At 44.3% G+C, this 14158-nt stretch overlaps 1 protein-coding gene across 5 annotated transcripts in view; it reads left to right on the forward strand.

Moving 5' to 3' along the window:
- The window catches only part of SMARCC1 (SWI/SNF related BAF chromatin remodeling complex subunit C1), an 845345-nt gene that overhangs the window by 47077 nt on the left and 784110 nt on the right, over nt 1–14158 (forward strand). For all 5 annotated transcript variants that reach the window (XM_069210868.1, XM_069210871.1, XM_069210870.1 and 2 more), the window contains exons 3-4: nt 2903–2988; nt 12425–12506. In XM_069210868.1, the coding sequence (XP_069066969.1) occupies nt 2903–2988; nt 12425–12506 (168 nt within the window). The remainder of the gene's footprint in view (nt 1–2902; nt 2989–12424; nt 12507–14158) is intronic.

A 14158-nucleotide genomic window follows, 5' to 3' on the forward strand; every position in this document is an offset into this window, starting at 1 on the left:
CACCACTTTGAACTCTGCACCTGACCGGCCCTGAGCTGCTGGTGTGGTAACTTTGGGGTTGCTCTGAACCCCCAACGGTGGGCTACCTTGGACCCAAACTTGAACCCCGTAGGTGGTTTACTTACCTACAAAAATTAACAAATACTTACCTCCCCCAGGAACTGTTGAAAATTGCACTGTCTAATTTTAAAGTAGCTATATGTGTTTTATTTGAAAAGTATATATGCTATTGTGATTATTCAAAGTTCCTAAAGTACTTACCTGCAATACTTTTCATGCAAAGTATTACATGTAGAATTTGAACCTGTGGTTCTTAAAATAAACTAAGAAAATATATTTTTCTATACAAAAACCTATTGGCCTGGAATTGTCTCTGAGTGTGTGTTCCTCATTTATTGCCTGTGTGTATGTACAACAAATGCTTAACACTACTCCTTTGATAAGCCTACTGCTCGACCACACTACCACAAAATAGAGCATTAGTATTATCTCTTTTTGTCACTATCTTACCTCTAAGGGGAACCCTTGGACTCTGTGCATACAGAGCCAACTTCCTACAGTTAGTGTGTCTCTTGAAAAGCACATCATGCAGATGACAGATTTTTATTTTAGGAGCTAGATGAGTGAGTTACTGCTTTTAACATAGAGATCCATTTGTTACTCCCAGTTCATAAACTGTAATCCTAATATAGCACAGTGAGCTATGAAGGACATGTGACTCCTACACCTTGTAACCCTCACTGCCCTATGTAACACATCCTGTACATAGATTTATAGGATTTATTATCAATGTATTTTATTAACGTGTGATGTAAAGGGCTTTGACACCCTGCAGTTGGGTAAGTAGGTCTGTAAAAGAAATATAACAAAATTGTGGTATTTAAATTGTTAATTGTGTAAAGACTGGAATAGACCAACCCACCTGACATTCTTACTGTGCACACATATCTCCTATACGGGGATTAAACGAACTAAAAAGCATGCCTACCAAGTATTTGTGAAGTGATAACAAGCAGTGTGCCTTTGTTTCCCTTCCCTTGCAATTGCATCTAGGTGTGAGGCTCTGGTAGATCCGAATGAGGATAGTGAAACAAAAGGAGGCCTAATGGCCCCTTAAGTTTGGCCTTTGTTATGGGCCCTGTTGGAGTCTGAAATCCACACCAATCCAACACAATCTGCCCCACGCCAGTCCAACACAATCTGCCCCACGCCAGTCCAACACAATCTGCCCCACGCCAGTCCAACACAATCTGCCCCACGCCAGTCCAACACAATCTGCCCCACGCCAGTCCAACACAATCTGCCCCACGCCAGTCCAAAACAATCTGCCCCACTCCAGTCTGCCCCACTCCAGTCCAAAGCATATATCCCACTTCGCCTCACTGCAGTTCAAAGCAAATACCCCACTCTGCTTCACTGCAGTCTACAACAAATAGCCACTCCAGTGTGCTCCATTGCAATCCAAAACAAATAGCCCCCTCCAATGTGCCCTGCAGCAATTCAGAATAAATAGTCCAAAACCATCCACTGCACTTCAATCCAAAACAGTCTGCCTCACTGCAATCCACCTAACCCCAATCCAGTCTGCCCCACTCCATCCCATTTCACTCCACCCGCTCCAATCCAGTCCACCACACATTAATCCAATACAGTCTACTCCACTCCAGTCCACCCCAGTCCAATCCATCGCACCTCAATCCACCCTGCTTCAATCCTCCCACTTAAATCAAGTTCACCGTAATCCACCCCAATCCAGTAGTCCACGCCACACCAGTCCACCCAACCCCTTTCCAGTATACTCCATCCCAATCCAGTCCCACTCAATCCAATCCACCCCTCCTCACTCAATCCAATCCACCTCACTCCACCCCAGTCCATTACACCCCACCCAATCCAATCCACCCCATCAAACACCACTCCACCCCACTCAATGCTGTCCACCCCATCCAGTCTACACCGATCCACCCCACTCCCATCTACCCCACTTGACTCCAGTCAAATCTACTGCAATCCACCCCAGTTCAGTCTAATCCGCCAGCTCCACTCCAGTCCCATATCGCCCAAATCTAATCTACCCCACTCTAATCCACCCCAATTCAGTGCACCTCACCCTACTCCAATCCACCCCACCCTACTCTACCCCAATCCAGTCTACCAGACTACCTCAGTTTCCCTCAACCTACTCCACCCTACTCTACCCCACTCCACTGAACTCTACTCCCTTCTACTCAACTCCAACTCTACTACTCCAACAAATCCACTTTGCAACACTACTCCCCCACTCCATTCTGACACTTTACCCTCCTAACTTTTAGCCATGCTGAAGAGCAGCCACACTGGTGTGCAACATGGCAGAAACACATTGTCAAGCCGGTAGCTCATGTTTAGGCAAGACCTATTGGTTTTGCCAGTGCTTGCTATTTGTCTTATGTTAACTTCTGTTTTTAGGAGCCGTACTTGATCTTTGATTCTTTTTGTGGAGTAGAGCGTGGTGGATTAGAGTGATATAGACAGTTGTTCTTCAGCCACCTAATTGGGTTTTCTTTTCTTCCTACCATTAATACTATCCGTATTCTTCAAGGATATAATTTATTGTACCAGTTTAATTTCCTTGTGGAGTGTTTATTTGTAGTTTATTGTCCTTCCCAATTCTGTTTCTTATAAAGTCTATGCAATGTTGAAATGATGGTATGGTGAAAAATGTATTATCTAGGAAAACATCTTGGAAGACTGAGTGGGGAGCATTTTTTATTGGAATTACTGATTATATTTTTTTCGTTTTCAACCTGCTGTTTAGAGTGCTTACGTTTAGATTTTGTAGTTTATAGAGAAAGGCAGTTACCTTGTTAATCTTTGTCGAGGAAAATCTACTAATTGCTATTAATATTTGCTTTAAATTTAGGCAAAGTGTTTTATGGATTTCAAGGGTGCTGGACCTCTGTCTCATATTCTTGGAGCTGCTTACAAGTACAAGAATGAGCAAGGCTGGTAAGTTTTTTTTTTTTGTTTTTTTTTGTTTTATTAACCTATTTGCCGGAGATTTCATCACTATGAGCTTTAAAAATAAAAACTTAGGTGCAGCGGACTCAGGTTGCCAACCTACAATACAAAGTAATCTGCCACATTTCAGACTGGCCAACTGTTAAAAACGAAACCACATTCAACAAACATTTAAAATTTTAGCCTTTAAAATTTTAACTCAATAATATTATTTTGGCACCAAGTGTTACTGTCATCAGATAGGCCCCCAGGGTTGAGGAGGGAGCTGAAAGACACACTGGGCACTACTGGCTGCAAATCTAACATTGAAAAGTTAGTGGCCTGTTCATAGTCATTAAGTGTTCCAGAAGGCCCAGGCTATCAATTTGATATAGCTAGTTTTTTTGCACCAGGTAAAATGATTTGTCGTTTGTCCTTCTTTAAAACCTATTTGGTGCTCTATAGTTCAGTATATAGTGTGGTCATCATTATGTGGAGGAGACTGTTAGAAATGGTTGGAAAAAAGCTAAATTCAGTGTTGCTCTTAACTAATTGTATTTTGAAGATGCACACTTTCATATCTGTTGCTTCAAAGGTATTCTATAGCTATGGTCCTGGATCTTGGTCCAGACTTAAAGCATCAAGTCCACTTTGGTTTCTTCTGTGACCCTCATACACGATTTAGTGTTATGTTCCATCATTGGGTCTATTCTGGTCCCTGTAAATGAGGATGGGCTTGACTATCTCCCAGTGAACAGTTTTGATTATTTATCTGACGGGGGTCTACATGCTAAACAAAAAGAAATACCTGAAGAGCACCCCACCATATCCCTTTACAATTGGGTGCATTTAATATGGTCAAAATTTGGAAAGGTGAGATTTCTGAAAAGGATGTAATGTGTCTACAACCCATTGTGTGTCAGCATGTTTCAGCCCTTATGTTTAGGCCACCTAAGGTTGAGCCTTGTTCGGTAGTGAGTGACGGCCCCATGTGACAGGACAGGTCCGATAGGAAGAATTTCATAGTGCAGATTGGGCAGGAGTCTGTGTACTGTGACTTGTGTTGACTCCATATGCCAGAAGGTGTCACCTGGAGCAGCAAGGACTGCAACTTCTTATCATCAACCCCCTCCCCGCCAGCCAGGGAAATGAGGGTAATATGGGAACACCTGCATACTACCACCCAGATGAGGGACCCAGGATGGAATTGGCTCAGCCAATTCCCATCGGAAGAGGAACCAGACACTTAACCCGCAGGAGGAGCTGTAGAGAGCCTCCAGTTGCTTCAGGAGTGCAATCGCAGGTGAGAGACTCTGCATCCTTTTAGTGAAACCGGCTGGTTCACGTGTGACTAACTGTTCTGCTTTCCTACATATCTCCTACCGGAGCTTACAGACCCTCTCTGGAATGCACTTCTGAGTTCAAAGAAGACCTTTATTGTTGTTAATTCTTCCCCACCCACAAGTTCTTGAGAGACGAAATTAGTAGATTTCAAGCACACAACGTAGTCGCAGCAATGAAAGCAAAATATATCACAGTGCTTCTCAGTTGCAATGTACACAGCAAATATATATGATTATAGTATCAAAGCAAAGCATAAAAGCCAAATGTATCACCTTATGGGCAAGGCGGCAGGGCCTATATATTCAGCTTCATCTTTCTGGGGTCTGCAAGTTGATGACTCCGGTCAACTGCGAGAAAGAGATTATCTACCCAAACGGGAGAATGGCAACTGACGTCTAGCTCCAGCCTGAAGTCAAGCAGATTCGAATCCAACTCACTGTAGCCCAGAGTCATCCTTAAAAGCAAACTCAGTGTGAGATTTGAACGACCTTGGAGAATGGCCAGTTCTCCGAGCCATTCCGCTCTCACACTGGATTGCGAGGTAAACACAAAATCTACGTGCTCTTATCAGCTAAGGTCTGGTGTGAAGAAAACAGCTTGGTTCATCTTGTGGAAAAACACAGCTTGGAAAAAACACAGACATCTAATGTCTCAACTGCAATGTCTAACTCCACGTTAAAGCCAATAGGCAGCTAACCTAAATACAGAATGTAATGTCTAATGTCATGTCAAAGCCAATAGGCAGCTGAATTGAATACAGAATGTAATGACTAATGCCATGTCAAAGCCAATAGGCAGCTAAGCTGCTAATGTCATGTCAAAGCCAATAGGCAGCTGAACTGAATACAAAATGTAATGGCTAATGCCATGTCAAAGCCAGTAGGCGGCTAAACTGAATACAGAATATAATGGCTAACTCCATGTTAAAGCCAATAGGCAGCTAAACTGAACAAAACATATAATGTGCTACTGGTGACCATTGAGCAACTAACATGCGCAGTGGTGAAACACAAAGTCATTGGTCAAACACAATTAATAGCATCACACTAACTCAACTGTACTCTGCTGCAGCCACTGTCAGCACCTGTGGATGGAGCGCAATCAGGAACTCCAGATGTCTCATACTTGCTGGTGCTCGTACGATTGGTTTTGGGTCTGTTGAGGCCAGGTAACTTTCAGCTAAGTTAGTGCTGGAACACTTTTGACTTCAAGTTGGAGTCCTGGTGATCTTTTGAGACTCTGAATTCTAATGGAGTGTACCCTGGATGTTATCAATATTAAATGGGGAATAGCCACTAGCACATGAGCAAGTGGGACAGGGATCCACCAAAGAGACACCATAGAGCCCTGACCTCAGGAGAGGACTGTAATTGTATGTCGCATTTTTCCTTTGTATGGATATCGGTAGAAATAAAATACCCCCCTTTTTTTCCCTTTGTTCTTCTTTCATAAGTGTGTATTTGGCTGGACAATGATTTATTGCTGTGTGCATTGGAGTTGTGCGCCCGCATTTAGCCAACACTCGCCCTTGGTCTGCTTGGACCACACTATCCTGAGAGTCCAGTGCTAAAGGGATACATGGCTCAGTTGCTCGGGATCCGTAGTAGATGAGGCCCTGGACCATCTAGAGTAAAAGTCCTCAACCCCCACATTGGGGCCCAGTAGCCCGTGCATGTCCTGTTGCACTCTGAAAGGGGTTTTGACAATGTCATCATGTGTCCTACTATTTGTAGGAAAGGAAGCAATGATGTATAGCAGGGCATTCATTTTAGCTGGATAGGTTTGTTATTATATAACTTGACGGTTATTAGCAGAAAAAAATTATGTATTGCCCTGAGATATTTCTCTTCTCAGGCATTGTACTGGCTGCAAGGTTATTTCTGTGAATTTGTGTACGTTGTCATGTAGATTTAACCCTGTTTCAGGAAATGTAATCATTGAGACCATTACAGCAAGCCTCTAGTCTGTGCATCTGTCTTTGTTCTCGTTCTGGAATGGTTCTTACCATGTGTAAGGAAATGCCTCCTTGGCATGGTTACCCCCTGACTTTTTGCCTTTGCTGATGCTATGTTTTGAATTGAAAGTGTGCTGAGGCCTGCTAACCAGGCCCCAGCACCAGTGTTCTTTCCCTAACCTGTACTTTTGTATCCACAATTGGCACACCCTGGCATCCAGGTAAGTCCCTTGTAACTGGTACCTCTGGTACCAAGGGCCCTGATGCCAGGCAAGGTCTCTAAGGGCTGCAGCATGACTTATGCCACCCTGGAGACCCCTCACTCAGCACAGACACACTGCTTGCCAGCTTGTGTGTGCTGGTGAGAACAAAATGAGTAAGTCGACATGGCACTCCCCTCAGGGTGCCATGCCAACCTCACACTGCCTATGCAGTATAGATAAGTCACCCCTCTAGCAGGCCTTACAGCCCTAAGGCAGGGTGCACTATACCATAGGTGAGGGCACCAGTACATGAGCACTGTGCCCCTACAGTGTCTAAGCCAAACCTTAGACATTGTAAGTGCAGGGTAGCCATAAGAGTATATGGTCTGGGAGTTTGTCAAACACGAACTCCACAGCACCATAATGGCTACACTGAAAACTGAGAAGTTTGGTATCAAACTTCTCAGCACAATAAATGCACACTGATGCCAGTGTACATTTTATTGTGAAACACACCCCAGAGGGCACCTTAGAGGTGCCCCCTGAAACTGTATCCAACTATCTGTGTAGGCTGACTGGTTCCAGCAGCCTGCCACACTAGAGACATGTTGCTGGCCCCATGGGGAGAGTGCCTTTGTCACTCTGAGGCCAGTAACAAAGCCTGCACTGGGTGGAGATGCTAACACCTCCCCCAGGCAGGAGCTGTAACACCTGGCGGTGAGCCTCAAAGGCTCACCCCTTTGTTTCAGCACCGCAGGACACTCCAGCTAGTGGAGTTGCCCGCCCCCTCCGGCCACGGCCCCCACTTTTGGCGGCAAGGCCGGAGGAAATAATGAGAAGGAGGAGTCACTGGCCAGTCAGGACAGCCCCTAAGGTGTCCTGAGCTGAAGTGACTTTAACTTTTAGAAATCCTCCATCTTGCAGATGGAGGATTCCCCCAATAGGATTAGGGATGTGACCCCCTCCCCTTGGGAGGAGGCACAAAGAGGGTGTACCCACCCTCAGGGCTAGTAGCCATTGGCTACTAACCCCCCAGACCTAAACACGCCCTTAAATTTAGTATTTAAGGGCTTCCCTGAACCTAAAGATTTAGATTCCTGCAACTTACAAGAAGAAGAGGACTGCTGAGCTGAAAGACCCCTGCAGAGGAAGAAAAGAAGACACCAACTGCTTTGGCCCCAGACCTACCGGCCTGTCTCCTGCCTTTCTAAGAAACCTGCTCCAGCGACGCTTTCCCAAGGACCAGCGACCTCTGAATCCTCAGAGGACTGCCCTGCTTCAAGAAAGACAAGAAACTCCAGAGGACAGCGGCACTGCTCCAAAAGAACTGCAACTTTGTTACAGAGGAGCAGATTTAAAGACCCCCTGCAAATCCCCGCAAGAAGTGTGAGACTTGCAACACTGCACCCGGCGACCCCGACTCGACTAGGGGAGAACCAACACCTCAGGGAGGACCCTCCGGCGACTCCGAGACCGCGAGTAACCAAAGTTGTCCCCCCTGAGTCCCCACAGCGACGCCTGCAGAGGGAATCCCGAGGCTCCCCCTGACCGCGACTGCCTGAACCTAATGTCCTGACGGCTGGAAAAGACCCTGCACCCGCAGCCCCCAGCACCTGGAGGAACGGAACTTCTATGCAGGAGTGACCCCCAGGAGGCCCTCTACCTTGCCCAGGTGGTGGCTACCCCGAGGAGCCCCCCCCCTTGCCTGCCTGCACCGCTGAAGAGACCCCTTGGTCTCCCATTGAAACCTACAGAGAACCCAACGCTTGTTTACACACTGCACCCGGCCGCCCCCGTGCTGCTGAGGGTGTACTTTTTGTGCTGACTTGTGTCCCCCCCCCCCCCCCGGTGCCCTACAAAACCCCCCTGGTCTGCCCTCCGAAGACGCGGGTACTTACCTGCTGGCAGACTGGAACCGGGGCACCCCCTTCTCTCCATTGAAGCCTATGTGTTTTGGGCACCTCTTTGACCTCTGCACCTGACCGGCCCTGAGCTGCTGGTGTGGTAACTTTGGGGTTGCTCTGAACCCCCAACAGTGGGCTACCTTGGACCCAAAACTGTGACCTGTAAGTGATTTACTTACCTGCTAAAAAATAACAATACTTTACCTCCCCCAGGAACTGTGAAAATTGCACGAAGTGTCCACTTTTAAAACAGCTATTTGTGTTTTATGTGAAAAGTATATATGCCACTGTAATTATTCAAAGTTCCTAAAGTACTTACCTGCAATACCTTTCAAATGAGATATTACCTGTAGAATTTGAACCTGTGGTTCTTAAAATAAACTAAGAAAATATATTTTTCTATAACAAAACCTATTGGCTGGATTTGTCTCTGAGTGTGTGTTCCTCATTTATTGCCTGTGTGTATGTACAACAAATGCTTAACACTACTCCTTTGATAAGCCTACTGCTTGACCACACTACCACAAAATAGAGCATTAGTATTATCTCTTTTTTGCCACTATCTTACCTCTAAGGGGAACCCTTGGACTCTGTGCATACTATTCCTTACTTTTAAATAGTGCATACAGAGCCAACTTCCTACACCATGTTAATGTTTGTCATCACTTTTTCTATTAATGTCCGTTGTAGGTCAATTTAATTGCGTCCTGGATGTACAAGTGGGTTGTCATTTTAGTAGTGGTACGCTGACACCTGATGATGGTGTGGTGTTCAGTGATTCCGAGTCCTGTTTTTCCTGTAACCGTACCTACACATTAGTCAACTTGAACACATAATCAAGAAGACTGCATTAGTTCTTAGTATGTGTGGTGAATGTGCATTTAGACACTGCTCAAACAGTAAAGTTCCCTTTACTTGTCATAGATGTTTGTATGATTTTACCACTCAGATGCCTTTTACTACTCATGTTAAGTATATTTAAAGTAAGTAAAAGTCACAGAGTAGTTAGTTAGGTCTGCGCTTCCATAGGAAGTGCCGTTTTTGCTTCCCTATTGTCTTCACAGAGCTTTCCAAAAATGTACTCTTTTTTTACCTTATTTCTTCATGGAATGTTTTGGAGTGAGCAGTCAGGCTGGGAACGAGAAACTGAGGGAATCCCAAACTCAAAGTACCCATGCAATTTCCGAAGAGATTTTTGTAAATGGCTACAGAATTACACCAGATTTGGCAGAAAATTACATCTTAGTTCTGAGAATGAACTGTTGTGGTTTGGTGTGAATCCATTCAGTAGTTTAGGGAACATTTTTGGTGGAGTCCCGTGAGCTCAGCTTGAAGGGGGAAAAAAAAGGGGAAAAAAAAGACCAGAATGTTCTGATTGGTCAACGTGGCGTTGCTTTTTTTTCTCCAGGGCCATTGTTAAAACAATGCACACAGAGAGCATCTTAGAGTTGCCCCCTGTATTTTACCCAATCCTCTAGTGTAGGACTGATTGGTCTGTACCAGCCTGCCACTAGCAGACAAGTTACTGACACCCTGGGGTGAGAGCCTTTGTGCTCTCGGAGGCCAGAAACAAAGCCTTCACTGGGTGGAGGTGCACCCCCCCCCCCCCCCCAAGGAAACTGTAACGCCTAGCGGTGAGCCTCAAAGGCTCAGGCTTCGTATTACATTGCCCCAGGGCTCTCCAGCTAGTGGGGATGCCCAGCCCCTGGACAACGCCCCACTTTTAGCAGCAAGTCCAGAGGGTTAATTAAGAAGAAAAAAACAAGGAGGAGTCACCACTTCAGCCAAGACCACCCCTAAGTTGTCCAGAGCTGAAGTGACCCCCCTCCTTGCAGAATCCTCCATCTTGGTTTGGAGGATCAGGGCCAACAGGGATAGGAATGTGCTCCCCTCCCCAAAGGGAATGAGCACAAGGAGGGTGTAGCCACCCTCGGGGACAGTAGCTATTGGCTACTGCTCTCGGACCCCTAAAATATTGGATTTTAGGGCTCCCTGAACCAAGCTAGCCATATTCCTGACGACCTCAAGAAAGGACTGCCTAGTTGAAAACCCAGCAGAGAAGAGAAGGTGATAACTGACTCTGCCCCAGCCCTACTGCCCGTCTCCTGCTTCAAAAAGCTGCAAAAGAAAAAGCAACGCATTCTGCAGGACCAGTGACCCCTGAAAAGCCTCCAGGGGACTGCCTGCATCACGAGGACCAAGAAACCCCCGTGGACAGCGTACCTGTCCAACAAGAAGACAAAAAAAAATCTTTAAAGAGACTGTGTCCATCCTGGGCTGATTTATCCAGACCCCCACGACGCCACCTGCAGAGGGAATCCTGAGGACTCTCCTGATCATGACTGTCCAGGGCGAAGATATCCATCGCCTGGAGAAGCACTGCACCTGCAGTCCCCAGGCCTAAGAGAAACCGACCACTGGTGCAGCAACGACCAGCAGGCGGCCCTCACCGTTGCCCAGTTGGTGGCTTGCCCGAGAAGCCCCCCTGTGCCCTGCCTGCAGCGCCTAAGTGACCCCCGGGTCCTTCCATAGAGTTCTATTGTGAACCTGACACCCTGTTTGCACACTGCACCCGGCTGCCCCTGTGTCGCTGAGAGAGTTTTTTTTGTGCCTACTTGGGGCTCCTCCAGTGCTCCTTCAAACCCCCCTGGTCTGCTCTCCGACAACGCAGGTACTTATATGCAAGGAGACCGGAACCGTAGTACCCCAGTCTCCATAGGGGCCCACGTTATTTTGGCTCCTGTTTGACCTCTGCACCTAACTGGCCCTGTTTTATGTGGATCTTATCTTCCTTTTGTCTTTTGCTCCCTTCTTTCCTTCCGTTTTTTTCAGTCACCTCTCATTTCCCTTTCAATTCCCTGTATCAGCTCTACAATAACGAGCAGTCATTTTGCTGCAAATACAGCCTGCCTGAAATATATTTGGGAAGTGGGTTAGTTGTTGGGTTATCTGTCAAGAGGGTGGGTGTCTTGTTTGAAAGTGAGACATTGAGTGTGGTCTTAACAGTTGGACTACATAAATATTTAAACAAAAATATAGAACCTAAAAAATATTATATTTTTTTTTATGCGTTCTATGTTTTACTTATAGCATGTTTTTTTTAATAGAAAGTCTTTTCGCTCTTAAAACACTTTTCAGACTAGGCACCAAAATAATAGAGCACCTTCTTGTTGCACGTTTTTTTAGTCTTTTCGGTCTCACAATATGTAAGTATAGCACTGTGGGTGCAAGCCTTTTCAGAGTCCTATGCATCTCTTTTCCCCATTTTCTTTTTTTCTTTTTTTTTTTTTTGAGTGTCGGGTTTTCCTGTTTAAAGAGCAAAAATGACAAGTGTGACAATTCTCTGTGTTACTAGATGTAAATGTTGCTACCAATTGATTAGAGCCTTCTAGGAGAACACACATGATTTCTTTACCTCCCTATAGACTGTCCCCAAATGAAGGAAGGGTAGGCACTTAATAGAATAGTAAAGTAGGTTCTAAATGTGTGAATTCGAAGAACTGCTGGCCAATGCTTCAATGTGTTCATTTAATGTACTTGCTTCAAACATGGACGGACTGTGTTCATTTAAAAATGTTAGTTTGGAAAATGCTGCCATTGGGAGATTAAATACTAACCCTTAAAATGCATCAATCTTTCACCTACATGTTGCTACAGTATTCCAGTAATAGAACCATTGTGTTTGATCCTCAAAGCATCCGCTTCCCAGATGATGTTTCAAAGGATCCAGGTAAAAGTTGAGCATCTTCTGTAACACGGTTTAGACCAACTCTTCAACATTTAAATATGACACGATGTATATCGAACTAATCTGTGTGTGTGTGTGTGTGTGTGTGTGTTTATATTTATTTATATATATATATATATATATATACACACACACACACACACACACACACACACACACACACGTGTCCTGTTTGGGTGTATGTATATATGAAAATCTGTCTGTTTATTAAGAGGCTGTATGTAATGAGATTTGGAGAAGAAAGCTCGTTTTTGTGAGATGATAAACAGTATTGATTTTTGTTTTTCTTCAGGCGCAGGTTTGACCTTCAGAATCCTTCCAGAATGGATCGCAATGTGGAAATGTTTATGAACATAGAGAAAACACTAGTGCAGGTAGTAAAATACTTTTTTATTTTATTTTATTTTTGAAGGCTATAAATAGAAGTGCCACCTTTTATGTTTCTTCTTCAGACAGCTTTAGCTGCATATTGGCTTGACCAACTGTTTGGGAATGTCAGCAGTAGTTTTGGCAGCCTTATGGGAAAGGGAAACGTCTCCTCCACCATCCTCCTGTTTTGATAAAAAATGAGGACCTGACAAAATCTGGATTAAATGGAAAAAAAAATCCCATCCAAGCCCTGGTCTTTGCTTTGCTAAATATATTTCTGTTTTAGGAGTGCACAACTTGCAATCTAGGGAAAATCTCAAGAAAATATGATTTGTACACTTTTTACTTAAGGAAGCTTCAAGTTCGTCTGCTTTCTCCTGGAGCTAGCATTAAAATAGTTCAATATCAATAAGGCCCTCCTTGATACTTTTGCTAAAGCAATAATTGGATAAGTGATAACCTAGAAATATGCTGTTCTCTTCATTCTGACGTTCAGGGCAAAGCAATGAACTTGCTACATTATGTCCAAACATGTCGAAAATGGGTGCTAGTACTGATAAATCTCTGATATCTATAACTTAAATATCACTAAGACAAGTTTCTTATCCATCATCCAAAGTCCTTAACGTTTTTAAAGCCAGAGGATTTCAGAGCATGCATCACCAGAAGGTGTGATACTTTGTTCATCAATTAATATATATTAGTCCGATCAAAAGGTACTTGTTATCCTTAAGTAAGGGCATAAATCATTAGAAGGGAGAGAAAAAAACACTCTCCATCAGGGTTTTATAGTTCATAAATATAATAATAGTACATTCTTGCTTAACTGCATCATCGCTGTAGTGTTCTTCACTATCTAATCATGATCTATTTTAGATCAGGATTTGTTCCAAGTTCATTTAATTTGAAAACATACTCACCAATTATATGTCAGTAACAGGCCATTGGCTTAAGAATTAGGTCCTGAACCCGTGACTTGTTTGGTAACCATGGCATAGTCCCTAAGTGGCTAATCAACCATTTTCATCCCTGCTTGTAACATTGTATGGGAATTGTATTTTCAACTCTTGCATCATAAAACCACACCTCAATATCTTAATAAAAAGTTCCAACTTCCAGAGGTAGGACCATCTATAACTATGTTAATTATATATTCTAATAATATGACATGTCCATGTAAATTACCTCTGTGATTGATATAGATATATATATATATATATATATCTATATCAATCTATCTGACATTTTCACTTAACTATAACGTCACTTTAACCTTTGTATTTTTTTCTGTGAATTTGTGTGTGTGGTGTCCGCTTCGAATCAGGAATCTTTTTGCTGAGCAATACCCTGGGCGTGCCATCGGTTGGCGGCTTCCGGATCCTAGTGGCTTCGTGAGCGTTGTTGGAGCCGTCTATGACGTCGTGGTCGTCTATAAAGGCACCACTCCGGTGTGCGTATGTCAGTTCTTTGCCTTCTGTGCCGGTTAAGCGCAGGTCGGGAATCGAGCTACCCTTTGCCTTTTTTGGCAAGCCTTTTTTCAAAATTTTGTTGGCGATTTTTTTACATTTGCAAGGAATATGTCATCTAGGAAGACTGCGCAAATGAGCTGCCACCACCGCCATCACCTTGATGAACACCCGAGGGGCACTGGTGAGAC

Source organism: Pleurodeles waltl, chromosome 10 (genome assembly GCF_031143425.1).
Source record: "Pleurodeles waltl isolate 20211129_DDA chromosome 10, aPleWal1.hap1.20221129, whole genome shotgun sequence".
NCBI lineage: Eukaryota > Metazoa > Chordata > Amphibia > Caudata > Salamandridae > Pleurodeles > Pleurodeles waltl.